At 38.0% G+C, this 13,395-nt stretch overlaps 1 protein-coding gene across 2 annotated transcripts in view; it reads left to right on the plus strand.

Moving 5' to 3' along the window:
- cyth1a (cytohesin 1a) overlaps positions 1-12,496 on the plus strand; it is a 62,319-nt gene extending 49,823 nt beyond the window's left edge. For both annotated transcript variants that reach the window (XM_084417328.1, XM_084417329.1), the window contains exons 9-13: positions 658-769; positions 6,973-7,049; positions 8,733-8,801; positions 9,142-9,296; positions 11,173-12,496. In XM_084417328.1, the coding sequence (XP_084273454.1) occupies positions 658-769; positions 6,973-7,049; positions 8,733-8,801; positions 9,142-9,296; positions 11,173-11,251 (492 nt within the window). In that variant the 3' untranslated portion in view covers positions 11,252-12,496. The remainder of the gene's footprint in view (positions 1-657; positions 770-6,972; positions 7,050-8,732; positions 8,802-9,141; positions 9,297-11,172) is intronic.
- The last annotated feature ends 899 nt before the right edge of the window (positions 12,497-13,395 follow it).

Raw genomic sequence — 13,395 nt, forward strand, 5'->3', positions numbered from 1 at the left:
AAAAGGGAGAAAAAGGCAAATATCCATTGATAATGCAACCAAAGAACAAGAAACATCTGGTTTCAATGTTTCATTTTTGCATTTGCATTGCATGGTCTGAACACTGAGCCGTGAAGCGTTACACGGACACTGCACCTTTAAGAAAATGATTCTCAGATTTACACCGTAACAGTCTCATATTCAAAGGGGTTATTGGTCTACATTTTCTAATTCGTCTTTCTTTGTTCGCCCATCAGGTATAATTGAGGACGCAAATGAAAATAAATGTACATGATTAAATTACTCAAATGCAGAGTAATAAATGGCAAGATTGAGCAGAACAGAATAGCAGGAAATGAAAGAAAACATGTTCAGAATTGAGCTTTAATTACTTTGTTTACAGGAAAAGTCCAATAGCGATGTGTGTAGATTGTGTGATTGATGAATGTTTCTAACGTGACATTTGAAATGATAATGTAATTAGCAGAAATTGGGAAATGGTAAGTAGCCCATGGCTGGACCCTCTTTATAGACTAGATGATATTGTCCAACAATGAATAACTTTTTTATATAGTGTTCTGTCTCTCCTTATAAGGATGTTTGAGGCCGTTCTGTAGGTTGCGTTTGTGTGTTCGTTCATCTTTTGAGCTTCATAGTCTTTTGCTTTGACTCCTACAGAACCTATATGACAGCATCAAGAACGAGCCCTTCAAAATCCCAGAGGATGACGGCAATGACTTGACACACACTTTCTTCAACCCGGACAGAGAGGGCTGGCTGCTCAAACTGGGTGAGTGGGACTACATGAGTAAATCTCACTTATGTGATGATCATTCAGCTCTACACCTAGTGTCCTGAGAGTCACACACACACACACACACACTCACTTCTATAAGCGGATCTGATGATCCTCACACACTATACAGTAGCACATCTTTCCCTCTGCACTCTTGATGGATCAGTATCTCTTGATCAGTATCACATCATATGAAGCTAATAACACTTCATGATCACAATGAATCAGCTGCACGACTTTAAGCGCATCATTTTAATTCGATTTGGACGTTGGGAATCAATATCCAAAGCTGTCGCTGTCATGAGGCGCAAAGGAAACTGTACTTTGAGATGGACACTCTCTATAGATAAAGTATTATAAGCCTGTTCATAAACTTGTTTGTAATACTCTAGTTCCCCTTAAAGGGATACTCCACTTTTTTTGGAAATAGGTTCATTTTACAACTCCCCCAGAGTTAAACAGTTGAGTTTTACCGTTTTTGAATCCATTCAGCCGATCACCGGGTCTGGCGGTACCACTTTAAGCATAGCTTAGCATAGATCATTGAATCAGACAGGACCATGCTTAATAATCAAGAAACTTTGCTGCCGTACCATGAGTCCAGCAGGCGTAATGATATGACGCAGCGCCTGAAAATAGTCCCCAGCTCGGTAACTTCCAACGTGACCGGGACTAAGTTTGTCTAACCTATTAGACCTATTTTCAGGCGCTGCGTCATATCATTACGCCTGCTGCACTCATGGTACGGCAGCAAAGTTTCTTGATTATATGCAGGAATGAGAGTATAGTTCCTAGCCATATCAGCCTAGAAAATCGCAACTTTTCATTTTCCGTCGGTCTTAGTACACGATGTAACTACAGAAGAGTCAAGTTTTAAATAGGAAAAATATCCAAACTCTTTGGTCATTTTTTTGAGAGAGATGCTAATGGTCTTGTCCACTTCAATGATGTATGCTAAGCTATGCTAAAAGTGGTTGAATGGATTCGAAAACGGTAAAACTCAACTGTTTAACTCTGGGGGAGTTGTAAAATGAGCCTATTTCCAAAAAAAGTGGAGTTTCCCTTTAACATGTTTCAGGAATTTCTGTATAATACTTAATATTCATGGTTACACCACTAATGAGAAGAATACATTATAACGTCTTGAATTATGACGAATTATACTCATTACAAGTAAATCCATGAATACTGTAAAATGCGATAAACACAAAAAGTAGATTCTGTATTGATGTACTACATGCTTATTATTATAGCCCAAGCTTAAAAGGGTCTGAAAAGAGACATTTTCCGCATAAACGGACAGGAAAATGAATTGTGAATTGAATGTCTGCTGATTCCAGTGTACACTTGTACTTTGATTCCCTGTTTTGTTTTTGGAGCGTTCCTCTGTAACTCACAGTTACTTTCTTTGATCAGAGAGGCAGCGTGTGGGGAGTATGATTTCCTATTTAATTTAATTATTTTGTTTCCTTTTCTTCCTCATTTGTTTGTTTGTTCCCATGATTTTGGCTGTTGTCTTTCCCTCAGGAGGTATGTACACCTGTTCTTCCCAAACAATCGCTCATCTCTCCGCTCTCGGGTGCTTTTTGGTGATCAAGCCTTGCTTCCTGTCCCCTGTTTCTGTTATTAGCCACTGTAGGGTCATTATTTCCCATGGGGTTCGTCCTTCCATGAGTTCACTCTAGTTTTTTTTTTTTTTTTTTACATGTTCCTTCATTTGTTTGTCTGACGGCTCGTTTTTATCCATCGAATCAGCGATTCGTCCACGTGCCGCCCTGTCTCTGTATGGTGGCGGGTGCTTGGGTTTTGATTTTGTGGCCAGTGTATTGAAGAGCACCTCTCTCTGTTTGCTGTGGTGTTCGATATCTCTCTCTCTCTCTCTCTCTCTCTCTCTCTCTCTCTCTCTCTCTCTCTCTCTCTCTCTCTCTCTCTCTCTCTCTCTCTAAAGTGTCGTTTGCACTTTGGGAGCTGCAGGATTTTCTGCTTCCTCTCAGTCTGAACGGAGCCCAACAAACACCAATGAAAACGGCAACAGAAGAAAATCAAACGCATAAGATTAAAGGATGGTTCACCCAAAAATGAAAAAAATTGGAAGTAGGGGCGGGCGATATTTTAGTAGACGGTAAAAATTTTATGTGAGCTGTGCTGTCATGAAAGTTTTATTTTTATCAGCATGCATTTTTAAGTCTTGCCAGTTTTAAACATTCAAGCCATTTTACACCATTCATTTGGTGCTCAACAGCTCGTGTGCGTCTTATCGTTCTTAAACGGGCAGATACACAAAAAATCATGTCGAAATGCCCGTATTGGTGAGTGTCCTTGTAAACGCAGTCAGTTATTGATTGAATAAACATAAACATATACTGTGTCAATTCATTAGGTCTGTGCATTCGGTCTTAAAGTGACAGCAGCCTAATAAACCTGATGCCTGTCTCTGTTAATCAAAAATAATGTTAATTAAACAAAAATACAAAGAGAAAATCACCCACTGTTCTCGACTGAATGACTTTTGTAGCTTTAATTCATACAGAAAATACTATGCGGGTTTATTTGATTTATTCATTATCTGTAATATTTAATATTTTTGATAGACCTAAAAAACTTGTCTTCAATTAGCTTCTACTCACATTAGTTAGACTAGTATTATTTTGTGCGGTGAATTGGTGTCGAAAATTATGAAATTTCAATTGTATCTAAAATTTTGATGTCGCAATCTTATTTAAGGCAAATATTATATTATATTATATTATATTATATTATATTATATTATATTATATTATATTATAGTGAAATAAAATTACTAATATCGTGAGACAGGTTTTTGCTCATATCGCCCACCCCCATTTGTATGGAAAAGAGCAGCTTGGACTTTCTTCAAAACGTCCTCTTTTGTGTTTTATGGAAGAAGGAGCTCTTCTGTTTGGGGAAAATGCCTTCATTTCTCTGTGAACTCTTCCTTTAAAAACGACGTTCAGTCATTTCACTGCTAATGGTTGTAATGGCTGGACTGGTTAACATTCAAGTGGTGTTTGATCCGTTTAGACTGAGTCAGAAAACTGCACCTGGACCAAAGACTGCTATTCTTCATGCTCTACGTAATGTATGTGTGTGTGTGTGTGTGTGTGTGTGCGCATATGTGTGATGCTGGACTGCAGCGCTGAGGAAAATGTGTGTGTGTGTGTGTGTGTGTGTGTGTATATGTGGTCAGATCGGACTCACCACTATGATGCTGGGTGAGGGTGGGTTTCAATTGATGGATCAGACTGACTTCACTAAGGCTGATACCAAAATAAAACTGAATCTAAAGTGTTTCATTTACATCAGCATTCATCTAATAGATTCAGTAGCACTTCAGTTTAGGGTCCAATTCTCACTATTAACAAGTTGCTTAGTATCATGCATATTACTAGGATATTGGCTGTATATTAGTACTTCTAAAGCACATATTAATGCCTTGTTCTGCATGATCATATTCTACATCCCTTAATCTGAACCAATTCCAGAACTTAACAACCACCTTACTAACTATTAATGAGAAGTAATTAGGAGTTTATTGAGGCAAAAGTCGTAGTTAATAGTTGGTTAATAGTGAGAACTGCACCCTAAACTAAAGTGTTATTATAATATAAAAAATAAATAAATCCAAAGACGTGTGATTGCTGAAGCTTCCGGTTGTCTCGTGAGAGATGTGACTAGGAAGGCCCATCCATCGCCCAGCGCTGTATCCGTGTCAGTCCTCCTCACTCCCTCTGAGAGGTGTTTCTGGACCGGCTTCTGCTCTACGACCGTAATAACAGCCCATAACTCAGCCAATCAGCTTGCTCAGAAACTCTGATCCGTGTTCGTGTGTTTGCCGCTCATGCCAGGACTCGGATCAGGATCAGGATCAGGAAAGCTTTAGGGTGGTCGACATGCTTGTGTGCCGTTCCGGATCACATCTGAAACTCATTTAAATAACATTAGGCCTGTCACGATCATAAATTTTTCGCTGATGGTTTTTAAAATATTTTACTTGGAAACATTTATTTAAATAGGCCCATAAAAAAATATTTACTGCTGTGGAAATAATATTTTGAAAGTTAAAATATTTCTCAAAATATATATTCCACTTAATATAATATAATATGATATAATATAATGTAATGTAATGTCATATAATATAATATAATATGATATGATATGATATAATGTAATATATAATATGATATAATATAATATGATATATAATATAATATAATATACTGTAATGTAATGTAATGTAATGTAATGTAATATAATATAATATAATATAATATAATATAATATGATATAATATAATATACTGTAATGTAATGTAATGTAATATCATATAATATAATATAATATGATATATAATATAATATAATATAGTAATATAATATAATATGATATAATAATATAATATAATATACTGTAATGTAATGTAATGTAATATCATATAATATAATATGATATGATATGATATGATATGATATGATATAATATAATATAATATAATATAGTAATATAATATAATATAATATAGTAATATAATATAATATAATATAGTAATATAATATAATATAATATAATATAGTAATATAATATGATATAATTAATATAATAATGGTCAAACTTTTAAAATAATTGTTTTTTTAATGTTTTTGGATCTCTAATGTCTCTAATGTTCACCAAGACTGTATTTATTTGATCAAAAATACTGTAAAATAATAAAATGGTAATATATTTTAAAATGTAATTAATTCCTGTAATGGTAACACTGAATTATCAGCAGCCGGTCACATGATCCTTCAGAATAATATCTTGAATATTTCTTGCTAAAATGTAAATTATTTGAATTGCAAAATGGGACTGAAGTTTAAGCTGCACAATTATCTCAAACATTTGCAATAAGATCAAATAACCGCAATCAGACGATCAATCAATAATCGCGACAGGCCATTTTATAGTCATTATGAATGCAGATTTTATGAGCTCATGTTCATTGAGAGACTTCATATGATATTTGCACAGTACTTTTACTGCAAAATCAGCTAGCCTTCATTATAATGTGAAAAGGAAGTGCTGAGAAGATGGGAATACACCTTCCCCTGTATATTCTCTTTTTTTATTTGAGTTATGATTGATAAATTATTTTAAAAATGCATATGGACATGTTATGCATCAACTACCCCGACACACAGTTAGTTAAACGTGTATTTGGTTGCACTACACTGTCTATTCATTGTAAAGGCATCTCCTGTGCCACTGTGATCAGGTTTCCCTGCAGAGGTCAGAGGTCATCCTCGGGTCACTGAGACCAGTGTTTACCTTGCAGTCTCTATAGAGAGGGACGTGGGAAAATGAGCTCAACCTGATAGCAGATTACTAACATCACCATATGTGACCCTGGACCACAAAACCAGTCACATGTCGCACGGGTGTATCTGTGGCAATAGCCAACAATACATTGTAAGGGTCAAAATTATAGATTTTTCTTTTATGCCAAAAATCATGAGGATATTCAGTAAAGATTATGTTCCATGAAGAAATTTAGTAAATTTCCTACCGTAAATATATAAAACATGTATTTGTGTGAGTGAATGCAGCACAATCGCCAACATAAATGGACAACTTTAAAGGAGATTTTCTCAATGTTTCGATTGTTTTGCACCCTCAGATTCCAGATTTTCATAATAGTTGTATCTCGACCAAATATTGTCCTATCCTAACAAACCACACATCAATGGAACGCTTATGTATTCAGCTTTCAGATGATGTATAAATCTAAATTTTCAAAAAATTGGCCCATGTGACTGGTTTTGTGGTCCAGGGTCACACATAGAGCCCTGAAGTGATGTGTTCTTGTAGTCCCACCCATACGTGTGCATCACACGGGTTCCCCTGGTCCCTTATCGGGGGTGTTTAGGAAGTGAGGGGATCTTTTCAGCTGTCAGGTGGTGTGTGATGGTGGTGGAGGGTCACTGATATGGACTGGTTTGAGCATGGTGTGCTGCTGGTAAGGAATGCTGTGCTTGGGTCTCATTGGACATGGAGTGGCTGTAGAAGAGCTCATTGTCTGTTCATCCGTCTGTCTGTCCGTCTGTCTGTCTGTCTGTCTGCTCCTCTGCCGCTCAACTCTTCAGCTGCTCGTCTGACGGCTCGTGCGCTAAAGCTAACGCTCATCTGTTGTTCCTCAGGAGGACGCGTCAAAACCTGGAAAAGACGGTGGTTCATCCTCACTGATAACTGCCTTTACTACTTTGAGTACACTACTGTGAGTACTGAAACACATGTCCTGCTGCAGTAGGTGATTTATGTTTGTCTTATATATTTGTCTTATTAGACATTATAGTCTCCCTATCAAAATAAAATTTGTATTTATTTAGTCTCTTATGCTCACCAAGGCTGCATTTATTTGATTAAAAGTACAAAGAAAACTGTAATATTGTTAAATATTATTACAATTTAAAATATCTGTTTTCTGTTTTAATATATTGTCAAATATAATTTATTCCTGTGATCAAGGCTAAATGTTCAGCATCATTACTCCAGTCTTCAGTGTCACATGACCCTTCAGAAATCACTCTAATATGATGATTTGATGATCAAGAAACAGTTATTATTACAACATATATCAATGTTGAAAACCATTATGTAAATAAAAAATAAAAAAATCATATTCTTTGATGAATAGAAAGTTCAAAAGAACAACATTTATTTGCAAAACTACGATTCATCCAGTCATTAAACAAGTGAAGTTTCTATGAGCGAGTCATTGAATAATCTTCAAATCAATGAATCATTTTTAAATTGATTGCAGCAATTAACATTTTATCAGAACCTCCTGGAAATTACATGCAGAGAATCGTGATCGCTGTTGAAAAAAAAAAAAATATATATATTTTTTTTTTTAAGGTGAGACACTACAGGTGAATAGGGTACATTTTTTAGCTAGCAGATATCACCATGAAACTTTCCCAGTTGATTACCTACATTAAGATGAGAAAAAAATGTATTACAAGTTTTCTGTAATTTAATGTTTAAATATGCAAATTAGGCACTATCTAATTAAATATGCACTAATTTGCATATATTTAAAAAACGAAATCTGAGTATTGGATAAAGCCAGGTTAAAATATTTTTTTTTTCATTGTGTTCACATATTAGATGGAAAAAAATACTGAGGGATTTATGGATATCTACTTTTGTTATCCTGTAAATCAGAATATACTGTCAATAGCCTTAAAAAAAATATTTTCGCCATGTTTTTTGGAATAAAATGTTATATAAATCAGGCTAGGAATAATATATTTACAAATCCCTCTGTAAATGTCTTCATGATATAACTAGGTACAAGTCTGGAAAGTTTGGTGTATATAGGTGCTACTGAAGTGGAGATTTCCGACTTGGAGAATGAGAGAAAAGTCATTTTGAGAAAACGGGCTTTAAAGATTTTTCATCAGCCAATGAGATTGTGCATTCAGCCCTTTTACTTTCACGATTGGTTGCTGATAAAAAGGAAATGACCATATTTGGATCCGACAGGATTGTACAGGGCAGAGAGAGCTTCCTAACGTGCATGTGATGACAGGGTGACGGCAGAGATCGCGGAGCAGCATGATGATTTACAACGCCAACTTTTGTTGAATTAAATCTACAGACGCACACAGACAAAGTGTACTAAAATAAAGTGTATTTCGGACTTTTTTTCCACCACAAGTCTGAAAGAAGACATGTTATTGAAGACAAATATCCACAAATCTCAAAATTGACCAGTAAAAAAAACCCCGATGTTTTTGCCTGCCGTGTCTCGCCTTAAATCACGATTCTTCTCACGAATTTATCCAGAATCGTGCAGGTCTAATATGAACACACACATTGGTCAATATATATATATATATATTTTTTTTTTTTGAAATAATGATAAACACAAACTAATGTGTCTCTTTTCATGTAGGATAAAGAACCAAGAGGCATCATCCCTCTGGAAAACCTCAGCATTCGTGAAGTGGAGGACAAGAAACCGGTAAAACGTCTTTTTCCGCAGTTTAAACTCCCATTTATCTGGAGACAATCAGATGAATTTACTCTATGTTTGCATGATGATCTTTTACCTTGAGAGAATTCAACACTTCTCCTGCATCCCAGTAACACGTGCATACTATAGTGTGCTAGGAGTAGTGCGTCCTAAATCAGATTATATTGGGAATAGAGGGGCCAAAGGTGTCCGGACACAGAGACGCATTATTAAAAGTGATGGATTCAGCCTGATTCTGACACTCCTCTACACTTGACTTCACTGTGAGAACACCGTGTCTCCCTCTAGTGGTCAGACGTGTGACGGTCTGCTTGTGTTTGCTTCTCAGAACTGCTTTGAGCTCTTCATCCCGGATAATAAGGACCAGGTGATCAAGGCGTGCAAGACCGAGGCTGACGGACGCGTGGTCGAGGGGAATCACACGTTCTACCGCATCTCTGCTCCCACCGTTGAGGAGAAGGACGAGTGGATGAACAGCATCAAGTGAGTGTTGCTATGCTGAGTGAAGGCATATTCTGCTTTGAATACAGACAGTGACACACATGGTCATTTTTACTAACTGAGGGGCGAGTATTGAGTATAATCCAGAATATTTATTTTGGGTCAGGTCCAGATAATTGTTAAGTATCCCTGTTTTATTACACCGTTCACTGGAGTCTCTCTCTTGTTGCTGATTGGTCAGTTGCAACATTGTGGAGGCAAATATTTCTCTAGTCACAAAACATTCGAGTGATTTCCTACATAGCTGTGCTAGTTTCATGTTTATCATTTCACTCCACTCTCTTTTCTGATATAATATGTCAATATTTAATGTCCATTTAAGTCGTAAAAGCTGATGGGACATTATTCCTGACTTGATCTATACATTATGCCTTATTTCAAGACGCATTTAATTCTATAGCGCTTTATACAATACAATACAATCCAGTCTGTTGTGATTGGTCTACTGTCCTCTGATTGGTCAGATGGCCCAGTCTGTTGTGATTGGTCTACTCTGCTCTGATTGGTCAGATGGCCCAGTCTGTTGTGAATGGTCTACTCTGCTCTGATTGGTCAGATGGCCTAGTCTGCTCTGATTGGTCTACTCTGCTCTGATTGGTCAGATGGCCCAGTCTGTTGTGATTGGTCTACTCTGCTCTGATTGGTCAGATGGCTCAGTCTGTTGTAATCGGTCTACTCTGCTCTGATTGGTCAGATGGCTCAGTCTGTTGTGATTGGTCTACTGTGCTCCGATTGGTCAGATGGTCCAGTCTGTTGTGATTGGTCTACTGTGCTCCGATTGGTCAGATGGTCCAGTCTGTTGTGATTGGTCTTCTCTGCTCTGATTGGTCATATGGTCCAGTCTGTTGTGATTGGTCTACTCTGCTCTGATTGGCCAGATGACCCTGTCTGTTGTGATTGGTCTACTGTGCTCCAATTGGTCAGATGGTCCAGTCTGTTGTGATTGGTCTACTGTGCTCCGATTGGTCAGATGGTCCAGTCTGTTGTGATTGGTCTACTGTGCTCCGATTGGTCAGATGGTCCAGTCTGTTGTGATTGGTCTTCTCTGCTCTGATTGGTCATATGGTCCAGTCTGTTGTGATTGGTCTACTCTGCTCTGATTGGCCAGATGACCCTGTCTGTTGTGATTGGTCTACTCTGCTCTGATTGGTCAGATGGTCCAGTCTGTTGTGATTGGTCTACTCTGCTCTGATTGGTCAGATGGCTCAGTCTGTTGTGATCGGTCTACTCTGCTCTGATTGGTCAGATGGCTCAGTCTGTTGTGATTGGTCTACTCTGCTCTGATTGGTCAGATGGCTCAGTCTGTTGTGATTGGTCTACTGTGCTCCGATTGGTCAGATGGTCCAGTCTGTTGTGATTGGTCTACTCTGCTCTGATTGGTCATATGGTCCAGTCTGTTGTGATTGGTCTACTCTGCTCTGATTGGCCAGATGACCCAGTCTGTTGGCCAGATGACCCAGTCTGTTGTGATTGGTCTACTCTGCTCTGATTGATCCCATGGGCCCAGTCTGTTGAGACTGGCCTGGTGTGAACCAAAGTCCTTCAGGCCTCAGCTACAGTCTTTGAGGGTTAAAGTAGATGTTGTTCACCAGCAGCCAATGACGAACATCTATGGCTTTATGCTAATTTCTTACAAACCTATGCAGGAAGAAAGACTGGAGTTACCGATGACTCTTTTCAGCAGTTCAGAATCGATTCTTTCTTTCAGGACACAGTTTAATTTGTCGTACAATTTGATCTTTAAAACTTTGCGGACCTTTTACATTCACTATATTACACACTGCATGAAAGGTGACATCTGGAAAAAAAAAAGCATAATGGAGCAGTTTTTCATGATATTGTTCCTCTTCATCTCCAGAGCGGCCATCAGCAGAGATCCTTTCTACGAGATGCTGGCGGCGAGGAAGAAGAAGGTGTCGTCTGTGAAGAGACACTAGAGCTGCTCAGGTGTTACAGATTCAGGACTACTGGAGACAGTTGAGCTGTGAAGAGTCGAACACAACCCCCAACTCCAACGAGACCAGCGAGGTCAAACCTGGCTCCACTCTTTTTAAACGTCTTCTTGCTCAGCTCAAGCGCGTGTGTGTGTTGTTTGCGTGTGTGTTGGAAGGAAGTCAGTGGGATTTTTAACTGGCTAATGCTTCCTTGAAACCCCCAAAGAGAACATTTTTCCTCACGCTTAACCAAAATACGCTCTTTCTGTTTCTCTCTCTCTCTCTCTCTCTTTCTCTCTATCCTCTCTCTCTCTCCCTCTCGTCTCTCTTGCACACGCGCGCACTTGCATTATCTGAAATCAGCAGGTCTGACAGAATGTGGAAAACCAAACGAAAGTTCCTACTTAGCGTCAGAAAGAAAAGGAAGATTTCCTTTTGTGCTATGAAATGTACAGGCAATAAGTGTATTTTTACATTTTGTATCGTGTGCACAAAAACGCGGCTTAGTCCTCAGAGGTTTATTTGTGTATTTAAATGTAAAAACATGTTCAAAAGAAACGTCTATTATTTGCTACAGAAAAGGAAAAGGGTGGTGAAATCACCCTAGATGCGTTTCGGCCCCTGACGGGAAACGGCTCCGTGGGAATGTGTTTGTTTTCTTGGCAGACGCCAGCGTTTCATGCGAATATAGTGTGTTGTGTGAAGCTGCTGCAGTGCTTTGTTATATCGGCAGCGTTCACAGAATTGAATGGTGGCCAGCTAAGGATTCTGGGATATCGTCATTACAAGGATATCAAGCATTGGTACTACCTCTCAGACAGACGGGACGGTAATGTTTTTATTTTCCACAAGGTCTTTTAACCCAGACCTCCCAATAAAACGCTTATCATAAAACGAGTAAATGTGCCTAACAACAGTTGAAAGTCAGTGAAGACTGAAGTCCTCGGGATGCTCCAGTGCCTGCTCGCGTTTCTTTATCTCGTCTTAGCAGTTATTCTACACGCTAAATATTCAATCTAAGCAGTATTGGTTTAATTTATCAAAGATGTACATACTTTAGTGTATAGAGAATATTGGTTTCCATTTTATAAATGTGTGTACTGTGTGTAGCAGTATTGTACTAGTTGAGTGCCATTTTTCTTTCTTTTGATTTATTTTTATTTTTATTATGATTATTATTTGGATTTTCTGGAGGTCGATACCATCATAGTGGTAGCCAGATCATGCTGAAATAAAGATGTTATAGCAGATGTGCTCTTTGTCCTCGTCTGATTCAGTCACACACGCTCTGAGATCAGCTGTTTTTCTCTCCTCAGAAGATTGCAGATTGCAGTCGCTCACTAAACACATGAACACAATTCATACGCAGTGTATGAGAAACACCAGCAGGTGGCGTCATCATGACATCTGTGCTACTTGTCCAGCCCTGAAGGATAGATGTGGGGTATTCAGTGAGTTTCGGTTACACTTTATTTGGTAACACAGTGTCCTTGTTGCATATGTTACATGTACTTACCATAGTAATAACAGCAAATTATGCATAATTACATGCAACTAACCCTCAACCAAATCCTAATCCTAACCCTATAGTAAGTACATGTAGTTGATTATTAAAACTCAGTGCTTAAATATATAATTACACTGTAACATTGACACCTTAAAATAAAGTGTAACCCTTCGTCCTTGTTACAGTGTAAGTATACATTTATTACAATTATACACAAGTACTGAGTAATGTGGACAATTCCGGTGAAAAATTAACCTAGGGGTAATAAACACATGGTTACCGAGTCGATCGTTCTCTGGGATGCGTTTTCATGATGATCGAATGTAAAGAGTTTTATCTGTAAAAACAGATTAGCTTATAACGCTAGTATATGGGGCATAGAGCAAGTACAAGTAAATCGCTAGTTAATACCACTAACAAGGCTCAAAATAGCCTCACACTAACACGGTAGCATAATGGGGGTCCCTACATGCAAACCGAAGCGTTGAGAACTTTGTAAGTGTACAGACAGTTTAATAAGAAGATACTTTATAAAGACAGTACATTACGCGTATACAGGCAGGAGCCATCTTGGAAAACAGTCTCGACTAGTCGAGTCACAAACGCCGTGCTAAGTGAGCTGGTCGATAGGAATTACGTT

Source organism: Rutilus rutilus (assembly GCF_951802725.1).
Source record: "Rutilus rutilus genome assembly, chromosome: 1".
Taxonomy (NCBI): domain Eukaryota; kingdom Metazoa; phylum Chordata; class Actinopteri; order Cypriniformes; family Leuciscidae; genus Rutilus; species Rutilus rutilus.